Consider the following 18,496-nt stretch of genomic DNA (forward strand, 5'->3'; position numbering starts at 1 on the left):
ATGCAGTCTTTGTGTCCTGTGCAAGACTAGAAAGAAGGCAATTATAGCCTGAGAGCTTTTATCATCATGTTGTAAATCTTCTGATACTAGCCAAGGCCAAGATTTAGACAAAGAGCAGCAAATGCTTGGAGAGTTCAAAAAGAGGTTGCTAGCCTTATAAATTATGTTAGTGCCACAAGAGTGCTAGCTTGAAGATTTGAGGCTGGAAAACTGAATATAATAATTGAAAACTATCTGTGATTCAGTAATTAGAGAATTTAATTAAGCTGTTCCTAAGTCTTAGTTAGTTCTCCTAGAACTAAGGAGAAATGTCCTAATGGTGATCACGAACAATCAACCAGTGGAATGGCTTGCCTTCAGCAGTTATGGGTGTTCCATCACTGGAGATTTTCAAGAAGAGAATGGACAGCCATTTGTCTGAAATGGTATAGACTCTCCTGCTTGAGCAGGGAGTTGGACTAGATGACCTTCAAAGTCCCTTCCAACTCTGTTATGCTATGTAGGAGATTAGGAAGCTGAGAATAGAAGTATTTATAGTGACAATGGGCTTTGATCGTGAAGCATGTTAGATGTGCAAATTGAGGTGTTCTTGCCACGGGAAAGTGTGAAATCCAAATGGACTTTGATCACAAGTTGCATGTTTGATGTGCAGATCTTCCTAGAGGTGAAATTTTATGAGGGGGCCTGACATAGTATTATGATTTAGGAAATTTCCTTTTCTTGAGGGGATTTTGCTTCCTGGTGAGACATGCTTTTGTCATCTTTAGCCTCCATAAGATGAAAAGCTTTTTAGGCATCTCTATAACTTTGTTTGTGACTTTTGCCTGTGAAAGGAATGACTCAGGTGGCAAGTTGGTATTTTTCTTCTGACAGAAGTAATCTAGTACACCTATGGCAGGGATTGAGAGAACATTCTTGCTACTCACAAAAAAGCTTATTTGATTCATTTGGTGCATTTAGGCATCTCTAGTTTTTTTCTGTAAATGAACCTTGATTTTCTTTGGAGGCTCCTGTAGGAGTATAGCTATCATATACTGTTGACTGAAGAATGATACATGGTTTCTATCTGATATGGTCTCGTATTCCACCAAATGGACAGTTTTTTGAGGGGCATATACTGTATGTTACAATGAGGTAGGAAGGACACATCCACCTAGCCAGCCAGATCATCCTTTGTGGACAATGGGGCAACAGATGTCTTAGCCAAATGGTTCTTGCATCCTATTCAGGGATCAAATTGATTAAAACCTAAATAGTAATAGTAGTAGCAGTAGAAGAAAAAATATTTCTTGAACAATTCTGTCCAGCCCAGAGACATGTTCAGACAGATTTTTGGGTTCAAGAGCATCAATCTGAGAGGACAAAGAGAGAGGCTGAATTAGAGGATAATTATTTGACTACCTGGAGGGCAAAAGCAATAAGCCAGAAATCCCTGAGTTTGGCAAAAGTCCCAGAGGTAGAGGGGATGCCAACAGAAAAAAGGGAAGTCCCAGAAAGCAAGACTTCTTAAAAAGGGTGAGCCAGAGATAAAACAAACCTCACCACAAAAATGTGTTATATTTATGGTATTTACTTTCACAAGAGCTGGATGCAGCTCTGTTACACAGTATAATGGTGCCTAAAATAGTCAGTAATAGAATAGTGTAACAGTAAGCTAGATAAGATAAGATAACCTTTATTGTCATTTTAGTGTGGGCACACTGGCACATATTAAAAATGAAATTATGTTTTCTGCTCTCAAAAGTGTACACATACATAGTATACATATAAACATGATATATACATATGTATATAACTATACCCTTACATATAAATACATATAAATATTAATCACTGTCCATCTTGAATACATAGTGGAAAGAGTATAAAGTGGTATAATAGACTAAATATTAACATTAAAATTCCAAGGCAGATATCTCCCACCCCTCCATCCCTTTCCTTCCAGAACAGAAGAAATTGCAGAGCTGGCAGTTAGTGACAATATGAAAAAAAAAAGGGTAGGATGAAGAGAAATTTTAAATATTTCTTTTATCACCACCATCAAGAACTAAGAACTAAGGCAAAGCTCTTTGGGTGAGGAATGGCCAAGAGCCTGCAATGTGACCATGGTGGTCCAGAACAAAATATAACACATATAGTTCAAGAATGTCACCTCAGGAAATTTCAAGACACCTGGGACAATCTCACTGCAGCCACCTCAGAAGCAATGAAATGGTTAGCTTCCTTAGAATCAGTGACTGCATGACCTCTGTAGATGCCATACACTAAATAAATAAATAACCATCAAGAATCACTGCCAGCAGTGTTCCTGATTCTGATCCAACAGATCTCAGGAACAGCATCAGAGCTCTCTATCCAGAAGAGCGCAGTGATAGGAACAACTAAAATACTGCATGCAACCCTTTAACTCCCAGGCCTCTGGTAGGGGTATGAATTACAATTATAATTGTATACATACATATTTTTAAAATATGTATGTATATATGGGCACATATGCACATGCACACCCACACGCATACCCACACACATGCGCGCGCGCACACAGACACTTTATTTGACATGTGTCTGGAATTCAGGAGTGGCGACTAGCAAAGAGAAAAAGAACTATGGCTCATTCCTCTGCGTCTATTTGTGCTGTAGTGTCATGATTATTGTTTTCATGCTGGATGATGACATACTGACTTGAGGAGGTTGTCAGTCACTCACTTTGCCTGTCATGCCCTGCATATGTTTAATAAGAAAAATATAATTGACAGTTACTTGCAACAGGGGCAATAGAGGTGGGATATAGCTTAGCAAAGGGGATAGCATATTTAATGCTGGTGTAGTTTTCTGTTGCCTCAAGGATGAGTGGAGAACACTTCAACACAGTAATGAGGAAATGCTCATTTCATACACGATGTTACAATTGTTTTACGAAATCTTTTGGCATGGGATATACATTCAATCTGCTTGCAAGACTGACAGCAATTTTGACAGGAAATACAAATCTGCATCAAAAAATGAAGGTTTATTTATCATCTTTGTTACTGTTATTTAGCACTCATATAGAGTTCAGTGAGTTGGGATCTTAATATTATTGCAAAATTCTGTGTAATTTCCCTATAACGTAGACCAGTATTGATAAGAGATGGAGGAAGCTAAGGCTAATGAATAGATAACTTTATGCCTGTGTTTCAAACAGGAACGTCTGGACATGTTCTCATTTTCTTAAGTGAACTATGTACAATGTACAGATGATAGATCACAATATATCACTATACTTCCTCTTTAACTGCCTTGAAATGCTAAAATAGAAAGATAAGCGTTTGACAAGTTGTAAAACATGGTTGATAAATTGCATTTAAGCTATTTCCTTCCTTTATATAAACAAATGATTTTATGAGCCTTTTATTATGCGTTTTGTTCACAGCACTCACACTAACTCACACCATATATTAAATCAATTCAATAAGGCTATGCTGCCTTTCACATGGGGTAGAAAAGTTATTTGTGTTGCAAAAATATTTTTTATGATTTCCACATTTAAAATGGACAATAACTAAAAAAGTATATTACAAAACCAGTGTCTGTATTTTATTTCAAGTATTTACTGAAATGATCTCCCATCCCTAATATTATGTATAAATTTCTTGCTGTTTTCCACACTTCATAAATATTTATAATGTTAAATGTTTATTGCATTATGTTTGCATTTTAATTTTTTTATGTTAAACATTTCTTATGTTTAACATAAAAACATCTGCAACAGCTCTTGGATGTAAGAAGTGATATGCAAATGGATTTAATTAATTACTTAATATGTTTCAGTTAAAATATTACAGCAAAAACAAATTACAACAAAAAATGAAATCATAAAAAAATATTTCTCTAATATTGAAAATTGGAGATGGTAATAGGTTGGGAAATTGTTAAGATAAGGTGTGCTATGTGAAACACTGTGATATTTTACCACTAGACTAGATACACTACTCTTTTCATATGTAGATTTTTTTTGCTGGAAAGTTCATGTTTAAAAATATCTTTTCTTGAGATGCTCTGACAGACCAGATGCAGGCAGAATGATCGCAGTTTATGCTCCCTGTTTGAAGGGACTAACATTTCAATGAGACAATGAAGAAACATGGGACTATTATATGGTATGCATGACACTTTATGTTTGAAAGTATCCTTGCATGTCCAGGTAAAATCCTATGATATTTCACTTACTTCAGTACTGAACAAACAATACATATAGATTCCATTTTGATTTATTAAATGCTACCTTTATATTACATGTATATGAGCTAAAGATTGTTTCTACCAAGTAGGTTTTTTAAAACCTCTGCTTTGATAAATGATTGATATTTTACTAGAGAAACTCTCTGTGGTTGCTGAATAATATTTGACTGTTATTCTTCTTGCTACTTACTACACATGGGCATTTGTGATTTTTTTTTTCCAGTAACATTTCTTATGAAAATAGTCCCTCACCTAGTTACATGCGGAATGTCCTTATTCTGACTCTTGCACCAACAAATTACAGCTCAACTTTAAATCACAATAGGACTTTCATGGATCCTGAGAAGATCACTTTGGTAACTCTTTTATTTGCATTCTGGATACAAGAGCTTTTTTGTCTTGTTTCATGGGCTTAATGGCCAAACTACATCTACCAGCTGCAGTCCAGTTGCTTTGAAAATTGCTAGTGCTGTTGACTCTTTTCTTCAGTTTCCACTACAACTTTCTTTGCCAACTATCATCCAATTCTGTACAAGTTCCTCTCCTAAAATTACCCACCTTGTCCAATATTTAGCATGTTGTATAAGATTATTCTCACATAATCCATATAATTTTCTGGAAGAGGACAAGGCTTATTAATTTGTTTAAGTAGTTCATTTACTTGGGATTTTTTTTCAAATGAGCCTCAGACGGGAGAAGGGAAGTATTAATAACCACAAATGTAGGCATGTTCACCCATATACACAAAATATGTGTATTTATGTAGAATTCTGAATAAAACTTGAAGGAGAAAAACAAAAAAAGCAGTACCAAAACAATGAGTCATTTGTAGCCCTACCAATATGGAGAAAAACACATCCTGAAATAAATAAAAATACACCATATATTACTTTTCACCCAAGATTGTCTTGGGATTTAACTCTCCTTTTACTGCTTCTAGCTGAAAAATGACATCATTGTGGGATACTTGGATGCTGTTTTACTCTTTGGACATGCTTTGAAAGTCCTTATGTCCAGACCAGAATCAGTTTGTCCTGTTGATTTCCTTGGCCAATTCCGGAATATCACATTTCAAGGTAATTACATGTCTTGTTTCTTTTAGATTATTATGGATGGCCTATGCAAGCCTTTTAAAATGAGTAAATGTTTTAGAACTGTAACTTATGATTCTTGGTTAACTTTCTAAGAATTGCAGTTCATAAATATCTATAGGGGTATTGATTTTTGTACCAAAAATAGAATTTATGAAGAGGTTTCTTAAAATTACCTTACAAATAATGATGATGAAACATTTTAACAATACAGGATAAAAGAAACACTTTTTCAAAAATAATTTGATTATACTTCATGATGTTTTTTAAACTTTTGAACATGTAGACAAAAAAAATACAAACTAATAAGTAATAAACAGGGGGAAAGAAAGAAATCAAAGAAAAAGCATAGTATAAAAAAAGAAAAAAAACTATGTTCATTTTTTTCATTTTTACACAAAAAGTCCATAATAGGCTTCCAGTCAGCCATAAATATAATGTCTGAGACTAATTTATCAATTTCAGCAAAATCTATCAACTTCACTAACCATTCCTCCATAGTAGGTAGTGTTAAATCTTTCAATCTCTATGCATACATCATCTCATTGCTGTGTTCATGTATTGAAATAAACTTCCATTGCTCTTTTCTAGCTGCTTGTCGATTAATCCTAAAAGGAAAAGTTCTGACTTCAATTGAATATTAATCTTTAAAATCCTCTGTATGTATCTCGATCCATTTTTATAACTGCAAATAGTGATAGTTATTTTTCTGCTATTCATTGTTCTGTGATTTGATTTTTAAATTTGCCTTAATAATTTTCCAATAGGTCCTGTTAAATCAACCATTTATCTGCCATCCAGTTCAAATTGTCAAAGGCATTCTATGCTTCTAACTAATTTGATTATAATTTACTACTAGTTTAATTAATTTACTATATAGTAAATTAAATGTCACTTGTTGTCTGAAACTTACAAACTAATATGATTTTTTTTTGCTTAGGTGTTTTAGGTCCTCGAATTGTGGATGGATTTGGAGATATTGATGTCAATTTCAGTATTCTCTACACATCGACAGATAATTATGAAGTGAGTACAATCTTATTGTGAAAATATACTTTCAGCAAGAATTAATCAACCAAAACCAACACTGACCATATGTTCAATCACTGGGAGAAGATAGTCCTGTAGGTGTCCAGGTACTGAATCATGTAAGCAGCTCTTGCAGTATTGGTGTTATGGTGTTGTGTAGGCTTCAAGCACAGCCACATATAGAGTGAATTGCACTAGTTCAATCAAGAGATACCCAAAAGTATGAATGACTATAAACAGGGCTCCTGATACCGAAATGTTCCAACGGTATACAAATTAGTGCAGGTGTATATCAGAAGAGGCTATTCATCTTGCTATCCATATGAGCTGTGGTGGCATAGTGGTAAGAGTGCAGTACTGCAGGCTACTTCTGCAGACTGCTGGCTGCCTGCAGTTTGGCAGTTTGATTCTCACCGGCACAAGGTTGACTCAGCCTTCCATCCTTCTGAGGTCGGTAAATGAGGATCCAGGGGCAATATGTTGACTCTGTAAACTGCTTAGGGAGGGCTGTAAAGCACTGTGAAGCAGTATATAAGTCTAAATGCTATTGCTATATTTATTTTTATCCACATATATAAGGATATTAAAGATTGGATAGTCCTTTGCCCATAAGTATTTGGACTTTGTAATAGCCTCTTATGGCCCCTGGAGTCTCTCCTTTAATTATTGCCAGAATTTGGTAGCATGAATGCAGAAATATTAAAGTTTGTCCCCAACATTGGAAACTAAAAAATCTATAAAATTATTTATATCTTTAGCATTTTAAGTACTCCCTAAGTACTTATATTTGGAGAGAAACATTAGGTAAAAGCCTATGTTAATTACAATTTTCATTTAATCTGAACAAAAACATCAGACACTACATCAAGATAAATATATTAGCTAGCAGATATATGTCAGGCAAGATTTTTGCTCATTGTACCTGGAGAGCCAGGGATTAAATCTGCAAACTTCTGCATAAAAAAGCACATGCTTCATGACTGAGCCACAGTTCATCCAGACAGGCCCAAACAACAACAATCCTATTCTCACTTTGGAATAAAGCAGAATAGTATATTAAACCGTAGATTAAAATTGATATACTATTTAGAGTAATTTGAAGCTGGTAAATATTGTTGCCTGATTAAAATGAAATGGGGAATGCAGAGTTTTCCTTTTATTGCTTCTATTGTGCCTTTGAGTGGCTGCCTGGACAAGTCTCTGCAGTTTTCTTGGCAATGTTTTCAAAAGTGGTTCGCTGTTGCCTCCTTCCTAGAAGTTTTCCTGGTTTATTGCAATCCAAGTAAAGGAAATCTAAGGGGCTTGGTCCTTAGGCAAAAGACTCCCTTATACTTTGACTTAATAATTTACAAAAGAGCTCAAGATGAGATATGTGGGATACAGAAAGAAGACTGAAAAGATCAAAGAAGGTGACTGAGAAAATTACTTTTAATCACTAGTAAACCATGTGAAAGAAGCATCAGAGTAAAACCTCCCTCTCTTTTCTTCTTCCAGTTTAAAAGCCTCCTGTGGTTTGACACAAATCTGAACAAAACTGTTGTGAAGACAGACAAACCTGCATTCATCTGGAATAAAAACATGCTGCCTACTGATCAACCTAGCAGTGGTGAGCCAATCTAATTCTTGAGAAGAATACCTACAGATGGAATCAGTCATTTGCAATTGCCATAATTTATAATGTGTTTTGGAAATGTATGCATCTCTTTGAGCCACTTTTGAATACTATCTTGTTGAAAATGTTTCAGTCCCTTTTGCCTAGGTAACAATTCCTGCATACAGGTAGTCTTTGTTTAGTATCTGCCTCATTTAACAACCATTTGCAGCTACAATGGTGATGAAAAAGTAATTGTGACTAATCCTCTCATTTACAACCTTTGTAGGTCTGTAAAGCAAGGGAAAGCTGAAGTAAGAACAGTTGCAGGTTCATTAACTGCTTTGCTTAATGACCAAGTTGCCAGTCACAGTTGTGGTCACGAAACAAAAACTACCTGCATTTCAAACAAGGTTATGTTCCTTACACTCTACTGCAGGGGTGTCAAACTCGCAACGTCATGTGACATGTCATGATGTATTGTGACTTTTTTTCCATTGCCGGCAATGGGGTGGGCGCGGTTTCGCCACAACACATCCGGCCCGCAGGCCAACAGTTTGACACCCCTGCTCTACTGTATGGATTACAAGCAGGAATCAATTCTTTTTGGTTTTCTGAATTACTTTTTTGTTATTTTTCTCCTATAGTCTGAAACCAACTATAAAGATGCAAAACAAGAATAGTTAAAATTAATCCAGTAAGACCTAATTACAGTATTTTGTTGATCTGCAAAACTGCCTCTGGCTTGCTCAACAAATCACAGTTAAAAACAAACAAGGGCTTACTGTTATATGAGAACAAGGTCAATGAAATGTGCATCAATAGGACAGATAATAAAATGACTTAGATATGTAGGTATATCCTCATAAAAGTTGCTTTTTCCTGTTTTGAATGCCAACCTCAGTTCCAAAGCAATTTATTATAAATCAGATATAAATATAAAATCAAATACAAAACATCATAGAGGATTTACCATACCTACAGAACCATAGAATATTTTCAGGCATTGTAATGATTTATTTGGTTTAACCTGTAAGTATCCTCTTTCTCCATGATAAAGAGCTCACTGCACTTGGCTTATTCCTGGATGGAGAAATATTTTTCTATGTTCGCCAATCCTTTTTTTATCTTCCCAGGTTGAAGAAAAACCTGCTTATTAAATAAAGAGTTGTTGCTATGGAGACACTTTGGTTGACCTTGAGAAATAAGTTTGAAAGATTAGGATGCTTACATGACCAAATATTATCCATTCTATGAGATCTAGAAAGAGTATTTTGAACTGGAAATTAACTTTCAGATGCTCAAGATACAGGAACCACACAAATAATGTCTTTGATTAAAAAAAATGGTTCAGCTTCTCTTGCTGTGTATATTTTATAGCTTTTCAAACTTGGAACTGATATTGTAGAATCTTTTAATATAATGTATCTATTTGTCTGTTTTGCCCCAATTTCTAATTAAAGCCATTCCAGCATTTTATAGAATGTTAAATAATATTCTTAAATGTTATTCTTAAAAGCTAGTATACATTTTGTGAATAGATACACACAGTATATTCTCAAAATTCTAAATGTGCCCCCAACTGGAAAGGATTATGGACTCCTCACCATAACCAGGACTGCTGCAGCACAACAAATGATCATTTTGGCGTATGCTACCATGGAATAACAGTCAAGGCTGACATTCACTTCTTAGCATAATTGTGAGTCATATTATCTAGTGTTAGAAGAAAAGTGACCCTGATCTGTTCAATAACACTCCCAAAACAGGTAAGGAATGAATATGCAGAGTTTATAAAATTGTATATAGTCTTCCCTATCTTCCTAACCGCAGATGGTTGCAGTATCCTAGAATGGTTCTCAAAATTAGGTGTCCCAGAGGGAATGATACAAACACACATGCTTTGACCCCCAACTCCCTCCCACCTCTCTAAATGTTAACAGTAGGAGTAACTGCTAGTCTTCCCCACATTACAATTCTCCAATTGTGTTAGGTTCATATATTTGGAGGCCAGCAGATTATTAAAAGGCTCACAGAGGACTTAATAAGCAGAAAGCTACTTATTTACTTCAGGAAGTTATCAAAATTGAATCGAGGTGGGTGGGGATTTTCCAGTTGTTTGTTTCAGCCTTGATTCCTGTTAAACTTTTATTTTGTATGCTATAATTTCCATTAGGTATGGAAAAGTCCTCTCATTTCCCATACCAGCTTTTATTGTCATCCTTATGCCAGATCTATAGTATTTAATGCACCCTTTCTGGGAAAAATATGATATATCAATAAACGCCAAGATTCTGATAAATATGGGGCATTTTGGATGCAGACTGAGAACAGACTGCGAATATGTTACCCAGCTTTCAAACTCTTACGTAGTTTCAGTATAATACTATTCTTTTTAAAAAAAAACTTGTTCAGAAAAGCATTCCAAAAGGATTTCTGATATATATTTCCTAAGGTATAGTACCAATAAAATGTTCTATCTATAGCCAAATTATATTGTGCCATTAAGTATTGTGGCTCCATAGATTGCTATTCTGTCTCTCACTGCATTGCTTATAGCATTTTTCTGGGGAAAAAAGTTTTATTTAAACAGCTGTAAGTTTCAGTGAAGAAAATAAAAGAAAAACCTGAAAACATAATACGTTCTTTGTTGCCGTATATAATTCATTTTCCAATTTGATCAGAAATTCAGAAAACTAATATTATAATAATGCCTGTTATTAAATATTCTGATTACATCTTAAATTGGTAAGAAAATTAGGTGTGGGAAGGCATCCAGATTTTTCCCATTGGAATAATTGTAGCCACTTGGGGGCAGCAGCATACCAGAAATATACGGCCTTGCTATTCTATATTCTAAATGTGAGTTTGTAATTTTATTTAAAATGTGCTTGGAGTTATTTAGCTCCCTGTCATTCAGCTTAGGGTGCAGGGCAGGCAAGATTCTTGTAATCTGCCAAGTACATGTGCTTGTTAAGTGCTCTATTTATTGGTGAACTAACATCCTGCTTTTCTGATAGGAACATCCAGCCCAGATGTTCTGACAAGTTTGTTGTCACAGAATTAAGAAAATAAGGCTGATCTGTAGTTGAAAAGGTAGATGACTTGGATAGATATATCAGAGCAAAAAGCAAATATCAAGAGCTGTCAAAATAGTACTAAGTGCAAAAACTCCCAAAATAATTTAGCATAGAATCATTAGATTGTAGTGTCGAGAGTGATCCATTCCTCCCTCTTTCTCAAAACTAGAATAAGAGATAGGCCTTCCTAGAGACTTGTAGGGTAGACATTAGGACCAAACCAAACCAAACCAAACCATTTAAGACAAAATATGTACGTGGCTACAAATCCAAGACTCCTGTTAGGCCAAACTTTTTTTTTTCTGACAAAGTATCAGCTTGAGAGTTTTCTTCCTAAATCTCTGATAGTGAGATATTGATGCTAACTTCTTGGAGGGCTGGATTCATTACAGTACCTTCAAAATAGTGGCTCAAAAAGGTTGTTGTGTAAAATTTACTATTTTGTTGTACAAGCTGTGTACAGTAATACAAGTTTATTTTATTATACTTTGGTTTATCTCTTAAACTGCTTCTTAAGGATCTCAGTTTACCCATTCCTCTTTTTATAGGTCCCCACATCCTGACCATAGCTGTTTTCACACTTACTGCAACTGTGGTGCTAGTTCTGATCATTGCTTTGCTGGTGCTGAGGTATGATTGTTTACATTGTCCTCTTTAGGCTAAAAATAGGGAAATTGTAATCCAACACATCTGGTGACCTCAGACTGGGAAGGCCAGTATCAGCCTACAAATACCTTCAGCTTCTTTCAAGTCTTCCTTCTGCAAAAAATTCCTCAGCATAAATATCTTAAACTTTTTTTTGGGACAAGATTCAAATTTATAATTGCTACTCGCTTGTCTTTTATTATTTTTACTGTTATAATGTATAATAAAAAGAAAATAAAAGGAAAAATACAACAAAGTCCCCATCCAACATAAAGCAAGAAAAATAAACTTCAGTCAAAATAACAAAAATCATTTATCTTTTTAATTGCAGGAATGACTCAGTTTTTAAATAATATATTAAAACGTACCCCCCCCAATTATATCACCATGTTTTTTCATTTGTTTGATAAAGGGCTAATTCAAAGGCTCAGTATGAATACAGGTAGTCCTCAAGTTATGACCATAATGGAGCCTGCCCATTAGTGTCGAAGGTCAGAACAATGTTAAATGAACTGCCTAAAGTAACAACTAGCCATCCTGCTCTTCCCAGTGCATTCATTAAATTAATGCATGGGTTGTTAAGTGGAGCTTAAGGTTGAATAGATCCTGGAAGGCCTTTCTCAGGCACAAGCCCACCTGCTTCAGGTCTCTCAAGGCCTCACCCAGCCTGTATGTAGGCCCACTACACAGCTGATTATCTTGCCAGCGAGAAACAACGGGGAAGGAAAACACTGGGCACACCGTCCTTTCTTAATTCTGACCCTGGCCTTCCTCCTGTCAAGGTGCCCTGCCTTCCTGGGGCAAAAAAGAACCAGTTGCCTGGCTTTTCAGATATTTCTGCACCATCAGATGGCTACCGATCAGCTGGCCATTGGGAGGCTACAAAGCTTTCTTGCCACTCTAGGCTTTCGAAAGCTGGCCCTTGCAGCTTCAGGATACAGTAAGCTTCCCAAAACCTGCTTAACCCCCTCCTCCCTCCCACCACATTTCTTCAATTTAAAAAAACACACAAAAAAGCTGGGAGGGGTAGACTTGTTGATCTCCCCTTTCCCCTCCCAGTTAGGTGTTAAAACTAATCTCTCCCTCTGCTCTTCAACCTCTGTCCCTTTTAAAACTGATCTTGGCTTCAGGCTGAAGAGTGGAGGAACTGACGCAAGCAACTAAATAAAATCATTCTGCAGCTTTTTCACCTGTACTAAAGAAAAAAAAAAGTCATCCCCAAAAGTTGTGCAACAAAATAGAGGATCCTGGGCCTTTGCAAGCTTTAGCTATACATCTGACTACCCAGACTCTATAGCTAAAGCTTGCAAAAACCCAGCATCCTCCATTTGGACTTGTTGATCTTTCTCCCCTCCCCCCTCCCCAGTTAGGTGACATGTTGTATGTATGTCTAAATGTGTTAGAATGTTAACACAACTTTATCTTCCTAAAATTCCACATTCTAATACTTTCAGAATTCCTTCTATAATTCTTCTTCTAAATTTTCAGGAAGTACAGAAGAGCTAATCAATTGCGCCAAAAGAGATGGTCCCATATTCCACCTGAGAAGATATTACCATTGAATACTTATGAGTCAAATCATGTTAGTCTGAAGGTAGGAAGTGACAACTATGTCTGGCAAAAGTTTCTCACCACAGAATATGAAGTAAGCCGTACATTCTTCACAATGGTACATCAGATAATGTCATTCTGACATTATAAAGTCTTCTGTTCTACAATAAGGCTAATTGCTCAGTTTATTATATGTGCATTAACAGTTTTCTCATGATTGTATAAAGCATGTAGACATTCCCCTTTTCTGATAGATTCTGCACCAGGTGATAGAAATATTAACATTTATTAGTTATACAGAATAACAGAGTTGGAAGGGACCTTGTAGGTCATCTAGTCTAACCCTCTGCTCAAGCAGGAAACACTATACCATTTCTGACAAGTGGCTCTCCAGAGTCTTCTTGAAAGCTTCCAGTGATGAAGTAGCCCAGCTTCTGAAGGCAAGCTGTAACATTGGTTGATTGTTCTCACTGTCAGAAAATTTCTCCTCATTTCTAGGTTGAATCTCTCCTTGATCAGTTTCCATCCATTGTTCCTTGTCTGTCCTTTGGGTGCTTTGGAAAATAGGTCGACCCATTCCTCTCTGTGACAGCCCCTCAAATATTGGAACACTGCTATCATGTCACTCCTGGTCCTTCTCTTCACTAGACTAGCCATGCCCAATTCTTGCAACCGTTCTTCATATGTTTTAGCCTCCAGCCCCTTAATCATCTTTGTTCCTCTTCTCTGCACTCTTTCTAGAGTTTCATCATATTTTTATAATGTGGTGACGAAAACCATATGCAGTATTCTAGGTGTGGTCTTACTAAGGCTTTATAGAGTGGTATTAGTACTTCATGTGATCTTGATTCAATCCCTCTGTTAGGGCAGTTTAGAATTGCATTGGCTTTTTTGGCTGCCACCGCACACTACTAGCTCATATTTAATTGATTGTCCACTAGGATTCCAAGATCCCTCTCACAGTTACTGCTATTAAGCCAGGTTTCACCTAATCTGTACTTGTATCTTTTCCTGCCTAGGTGTAAAACCTTGCTTTTCTTCACATTAAATGTCATGTTGTTGAAAAGAGCCAATTGTTCAAGTCTGTCAATATCTTTTTGGATCCTGAGTTTGTCTTCTGTAGTGTTAACTATTCCTGCCAGCTTAGTGTCATCTGCACATTTGATGAGTTCCCCTTCTATTCCCCCATCTAAGTCATTTATGAAGATATTGAAAAATACTGGGTCTAAGATGGAACCTTGTGGTATCCCACTGCTTTACTTCCTTCCATGTGGATGTAGTATCATTAAGGATTATTCGTTGTCTATGGTTTGTCAGCCAGTTACAAATCCATCTGGTGATGATGCTATCTATCCTACTTTTTTCTAGCTTACCAAGAAGTAGGTTGTGGTCTACTTTGTCAAATGCCTTGCTGAAGCATTTCATTGGTCTACTAATTTAGTCACAGTTTACAGGTAGAGGCCAATATTATATTCTTCTCCTCATTTACAGTTTTATCCCAGCTCCCAAGTTTCTCCAATCAATAAACCTTGCATGGGAATGGGGCAGCAAGTGGCTACAGCACCTACAAGTATGCCATGCATATGCAAATATGATCAGCATGGGCAAAATGGCAACTACTATTGACTAGAGGGAAAGAGATGTGTTTGCAACAACTTAGATTATGCTGTAGGAGTAAAAACACTGCTTCTAGTGAAATGAAATGCTATAGATAGAGTTCATACACTTCATGGCCAATGCAGTATCTCATCTGAGGTGAACAAGAAGAGACAGGCTATCATTGCCGGAGGTTGAACTGAGCATGACTTCATACATTCATGTCCTCAGCAAATGGTTAGTGGGGAATTTCACACTGGAAAAGCAGGTTGTGCAGAAGAACTCTTAATTGCACCTTCACCTGAAAGTGGAATCTAATTTTATTCTCCTCCCTCTCTCCCATTTACTGGTTACAGCTCTTTCAGGAATTATGTATAGTTCCAAGGACTGTGAGTTCCAAAGTTGTGATATTATTAATTTTATCTGTGGGACATAAAGACTATCTATTAGCTCTCCATGCTTTACACAATAGTGCTCCACTTAGGAATCAGACTACCAATTGATATGGCATTGATTTTGTTTAGGCATTAAGTATTGTCATCTATGTTCTTCTAGGGAGCACTGTGGCTTGCGTGGTTAGGACCCTGGGTTGGAGGCTAACAAGCCTATGTTCAAGATCCTAGTGCTACTTTGCGGTGGGGTGAGCTCTCGTCCTTCAGCTTCTGCTGGGAACATAAAAAGAGCCCCCAGCTGGGTATGCCCAGGCAATGGTGATGTCACCAGCTAATCTTCTCAACCTGGAAGCACTTTAGTGCTTCTGACATGAATGCGATGCAATTTATGTTCTTCCACAAAAACAAAAAGGCCACCTTGAGACAAGAATGAGAAATAAATGAGAAACTGCATTTATTACGTATATGATATCACTTGATCCACAAAAGATCAAAATAATATTCAAGTTATGGGAATCTATTCCTCTGACTACCTTCCAGCAGCTGGCCATTGCATTTTAATTCCTAGTACACATTAGGATAGGGATCTTATTGAAGAATTCTAAAGGAGTCCTCTTGTTTCCCAGATTGATGAAGACAAAAGGCGGGATACTGCTCAAAGGCTGCGTCAAGGCAAATATGATAAGAAGGTATACTTACTCCCAATCTCTCTGTTCTACTTGCCTTCACTAAAAATGATTTGATGCTTTTGTGCAAGACAGATTTCATGTTGCCGCTCATATTCTCAGTTTGTTGTAAAGTTGAATACCTTAAAAATGTATGGAATTTTTTCCTAAATGATTCCTTTGCAACTTCTCAATCCTAAATAATGAACAAAATGGACTGCACGTGTAAAATTGTTAAAATCATTTGCTTGTTATTGGTTAGTATAAATTTGTCTGTAAAATATGATATATTTGCTATTTAATCATTGTTATAAACTATTACTCTAGACTTTGTAGGCATTAGTGATAGGTTATTGTGATCTTGCTATGGTCTTCTCATTTTCTAGATAATAATCTTGAAGGATTTCAAACACAATGATGGAAATTTTACAGAGAAACAGAAAATAGCTCTGAATAAGGTAAGCAATATATCAAATTGAGGAATGCTGAAGTACAACTTTTTTCATGTATCTTAATATATTTAAAGGGTTTATATGGTCACCCATCATAAACAGCTTACAACAACAGTGAAACCAGTAACTATAAAACAACCATAAAACAACAAAACAGAAAGATAATACAAACAAAACAAAACAAAAATAAACAAAAATACAAATACAAATACTGTGCCTTTAACCTTCTATTAGGATGCCCTGCAGCAAGCTTCAATTACCCTCATGTTATTCTATTCTATTCTATTCTATTCTATTCTATTCTATTCTATTCTATTCTATTCTATTCTTGATAAAAAGTATCTGTGATCTTAAAAGGTTAAAAGGGTGGGGGGCCTGTCAAACCATCAAGGAGAGGGTGTTCCCCAAGACAGGGGCAGCCATGGAAAAAGCACACTAGGTGGCAGGATTTCAGGGAAAGAATCTGGAGCCAGATTACCTTGCCTGATCTAGTGGGATGGTCACATATTCTTAGGGAGAGGTAGTCCCACAATAACCAGATCTTGTGCCATATGGGGCACAAGAGTACTGAAGGCCACCACCCCATCATGAGCCCTCCAAAGGTCATCCCTACCTTTTAGCCTATCAGACACTGTATGTTAGAGCTTCAGAAAAAAACGAAGTTGCCTCTAACATTGCACTCGGTCCATCAGGCACTTAGGACAGGACAACCTTAGGCCTCCCATCCCTCTATTAAGGGGCACCTGCTGAAGATTTTGAAACCTTTTTCCCAGTTTGATCATTATATTACTGATTTTAATCCTTTAAATTTCTACCCTGTGCCAAATCTGTTTATAGGCATTTATGAATTAGCTCAGTTTCTGAATTGTACTAAATCATTTTGCAGCCATTCTTCTACATAGATTTTTTAAAAAAAACTTTAACTTTTTTAAAGTTAAGCTTTAGGAAGCTGGCTTGCTAAAAACATTCTCCTTTTTCTTTATTTCTAAGAATATTTCTGAATCCTAAACAGATCCTGTAGGCATTCCAAGAAAATAAAAATGAGGAATGTATTAACTATAGTTCTGTACACTGCTAAGAAGTGCTTATCTGGCCAGAAGCAAGAAAAAAGATAATCTAAGATAGGGCATGATCAGTAAGCAGTATTTATTTTATTATTGGCCATGCACCTCCAGTATGGCAGACATTTTTTTTAGAGCACACACAATATAAATGTAACATTCTAGGTATGGTTAAGGACCAAAGTCAAAAATAACAAAAAAAAAGCTTCTTTCAACATGTAAAAAACAAGAAAAAAAGTGAAGGAAATGATTGTTCCATTAGTGGGGAAAAGTGGCAAGAAGGTGATAAGCAACAAGGAGAAAGCAGAACTATTTAACTCATTTTTTGTATCTGTCTTTACACAAAGGGAAAAACAGACCAACCTACCAAAAATAGTGCCATAAAAAACAGAATAGAAATGCAAGTTAAGATAGGCAAGAAAACGGTAAGTGAGCACCTGTCCAGCCTAGATGAGTTCAAATCACCAGGACCAGATGGATTACACCCCAGGGTTCTCAAGGAACTGGCAGATGTGATCTCAGAACCATTGAACTATATTTTTCAAAGATCCTGGAGCACTGGGGAACTACCGGAGGACTGGAAAAGAGCTGATGTAGTTTCCATCTTCAAAAAAGGAAAAAAAATGAACCCAGGAAATTACAGACCTATCAGCCTGACCTAAATACCTGGGAAGATTCTGGAAAAGATAATTAAACAACGAATCAGCGAACACCTAGAGGCAAACAAAGTCATTACTAAAAGCCAACACGGGTTTGTCAAAAACAGATCATGCCAGACAAATCTTATTGCATTCTTTAACCAAGTGACAAAATTAGTGGATCAGAGGAATGCTGTGGATATAATTTACTTGGATTTCAGTAAGGCATTTGATAAAGTAGATCACAACCTACTACTTGATAAGATAGAAAAATGTGGGTTAGACAGCATCACCACCAGATGGATCCGTAGTGGCCGTACTCAGTGTGTGGTCCTCAATGGAACCGCATCTACATGGAGGGAAGTGTGTAGTGGGGTGCCCCAGGGCTCTGTTCTGGGCCCAGTGCTCTTCAACATCTTCATCAACGATTTGGACGAGGGGATAGATGGGGAAATCATCAAATTTGCAGATGACACCAAGCTGG

The 18,496-nt window shown here is 36.5% G+C and overlaps 1 protein-coding gene across 1 annotated transcript in view; it reads left to right on the top strand.

Moving 5' to 3' along the window:
• Positions 1-18,496, top strand: part of GUCY2C (guanylate cyclase 2C) — a 69,758-nt gene that overhangs the window by 19,323 nt on the left and 31,939 nt on the right. The window contains exons 7-14 of the mRNA XM_015832146.1: positions 4,445-4,577; positions 5,162-5,297; positions 6,253-6,338; positions 7,836-7,947; positions 11,561-11,642; positions 13,146-13,251; positions 15,823-15,885; positions 16,248-16,319. Of these exons, the coding sequence (XP_015687632.1) occupies positions 4,445-4,577; positions 5,162-5,297; positions 6,253-6,338; positions 7,836-7,947; positions 11,561-11,642; positions 13,146-13,251; positions 15,823-15,885; positions 16,248-16,319 (790 nt within the window). The remainder of the gene's footprint in view (positions 1-4,444; positions 4,578-5,161; positions 5,298-6,252; positions 6,339-7,835; positions 7,948-11,560; positions 11,643-13,145; positions 13,252-15,822; positions 15,886-16,247; positions 16,320-18,496) is intronic.

Source organism: Protobothrops mucrosquamatus, unplaced genomic scaffold (genome assembly GCF_001527695.2).
Source record: "Protobothrops mucrosquamatus isolate PMUCROS unplaced genomic scaffold, P.Mucros_1.0 scaffold_309, whole genome shotgun sequence".
NCBI lineage: Eukaryota > Metazoa > Chordata > Lepidosauria > Squamata > Viperidae > Protobothrops > Protobothrops mucrosquamatus.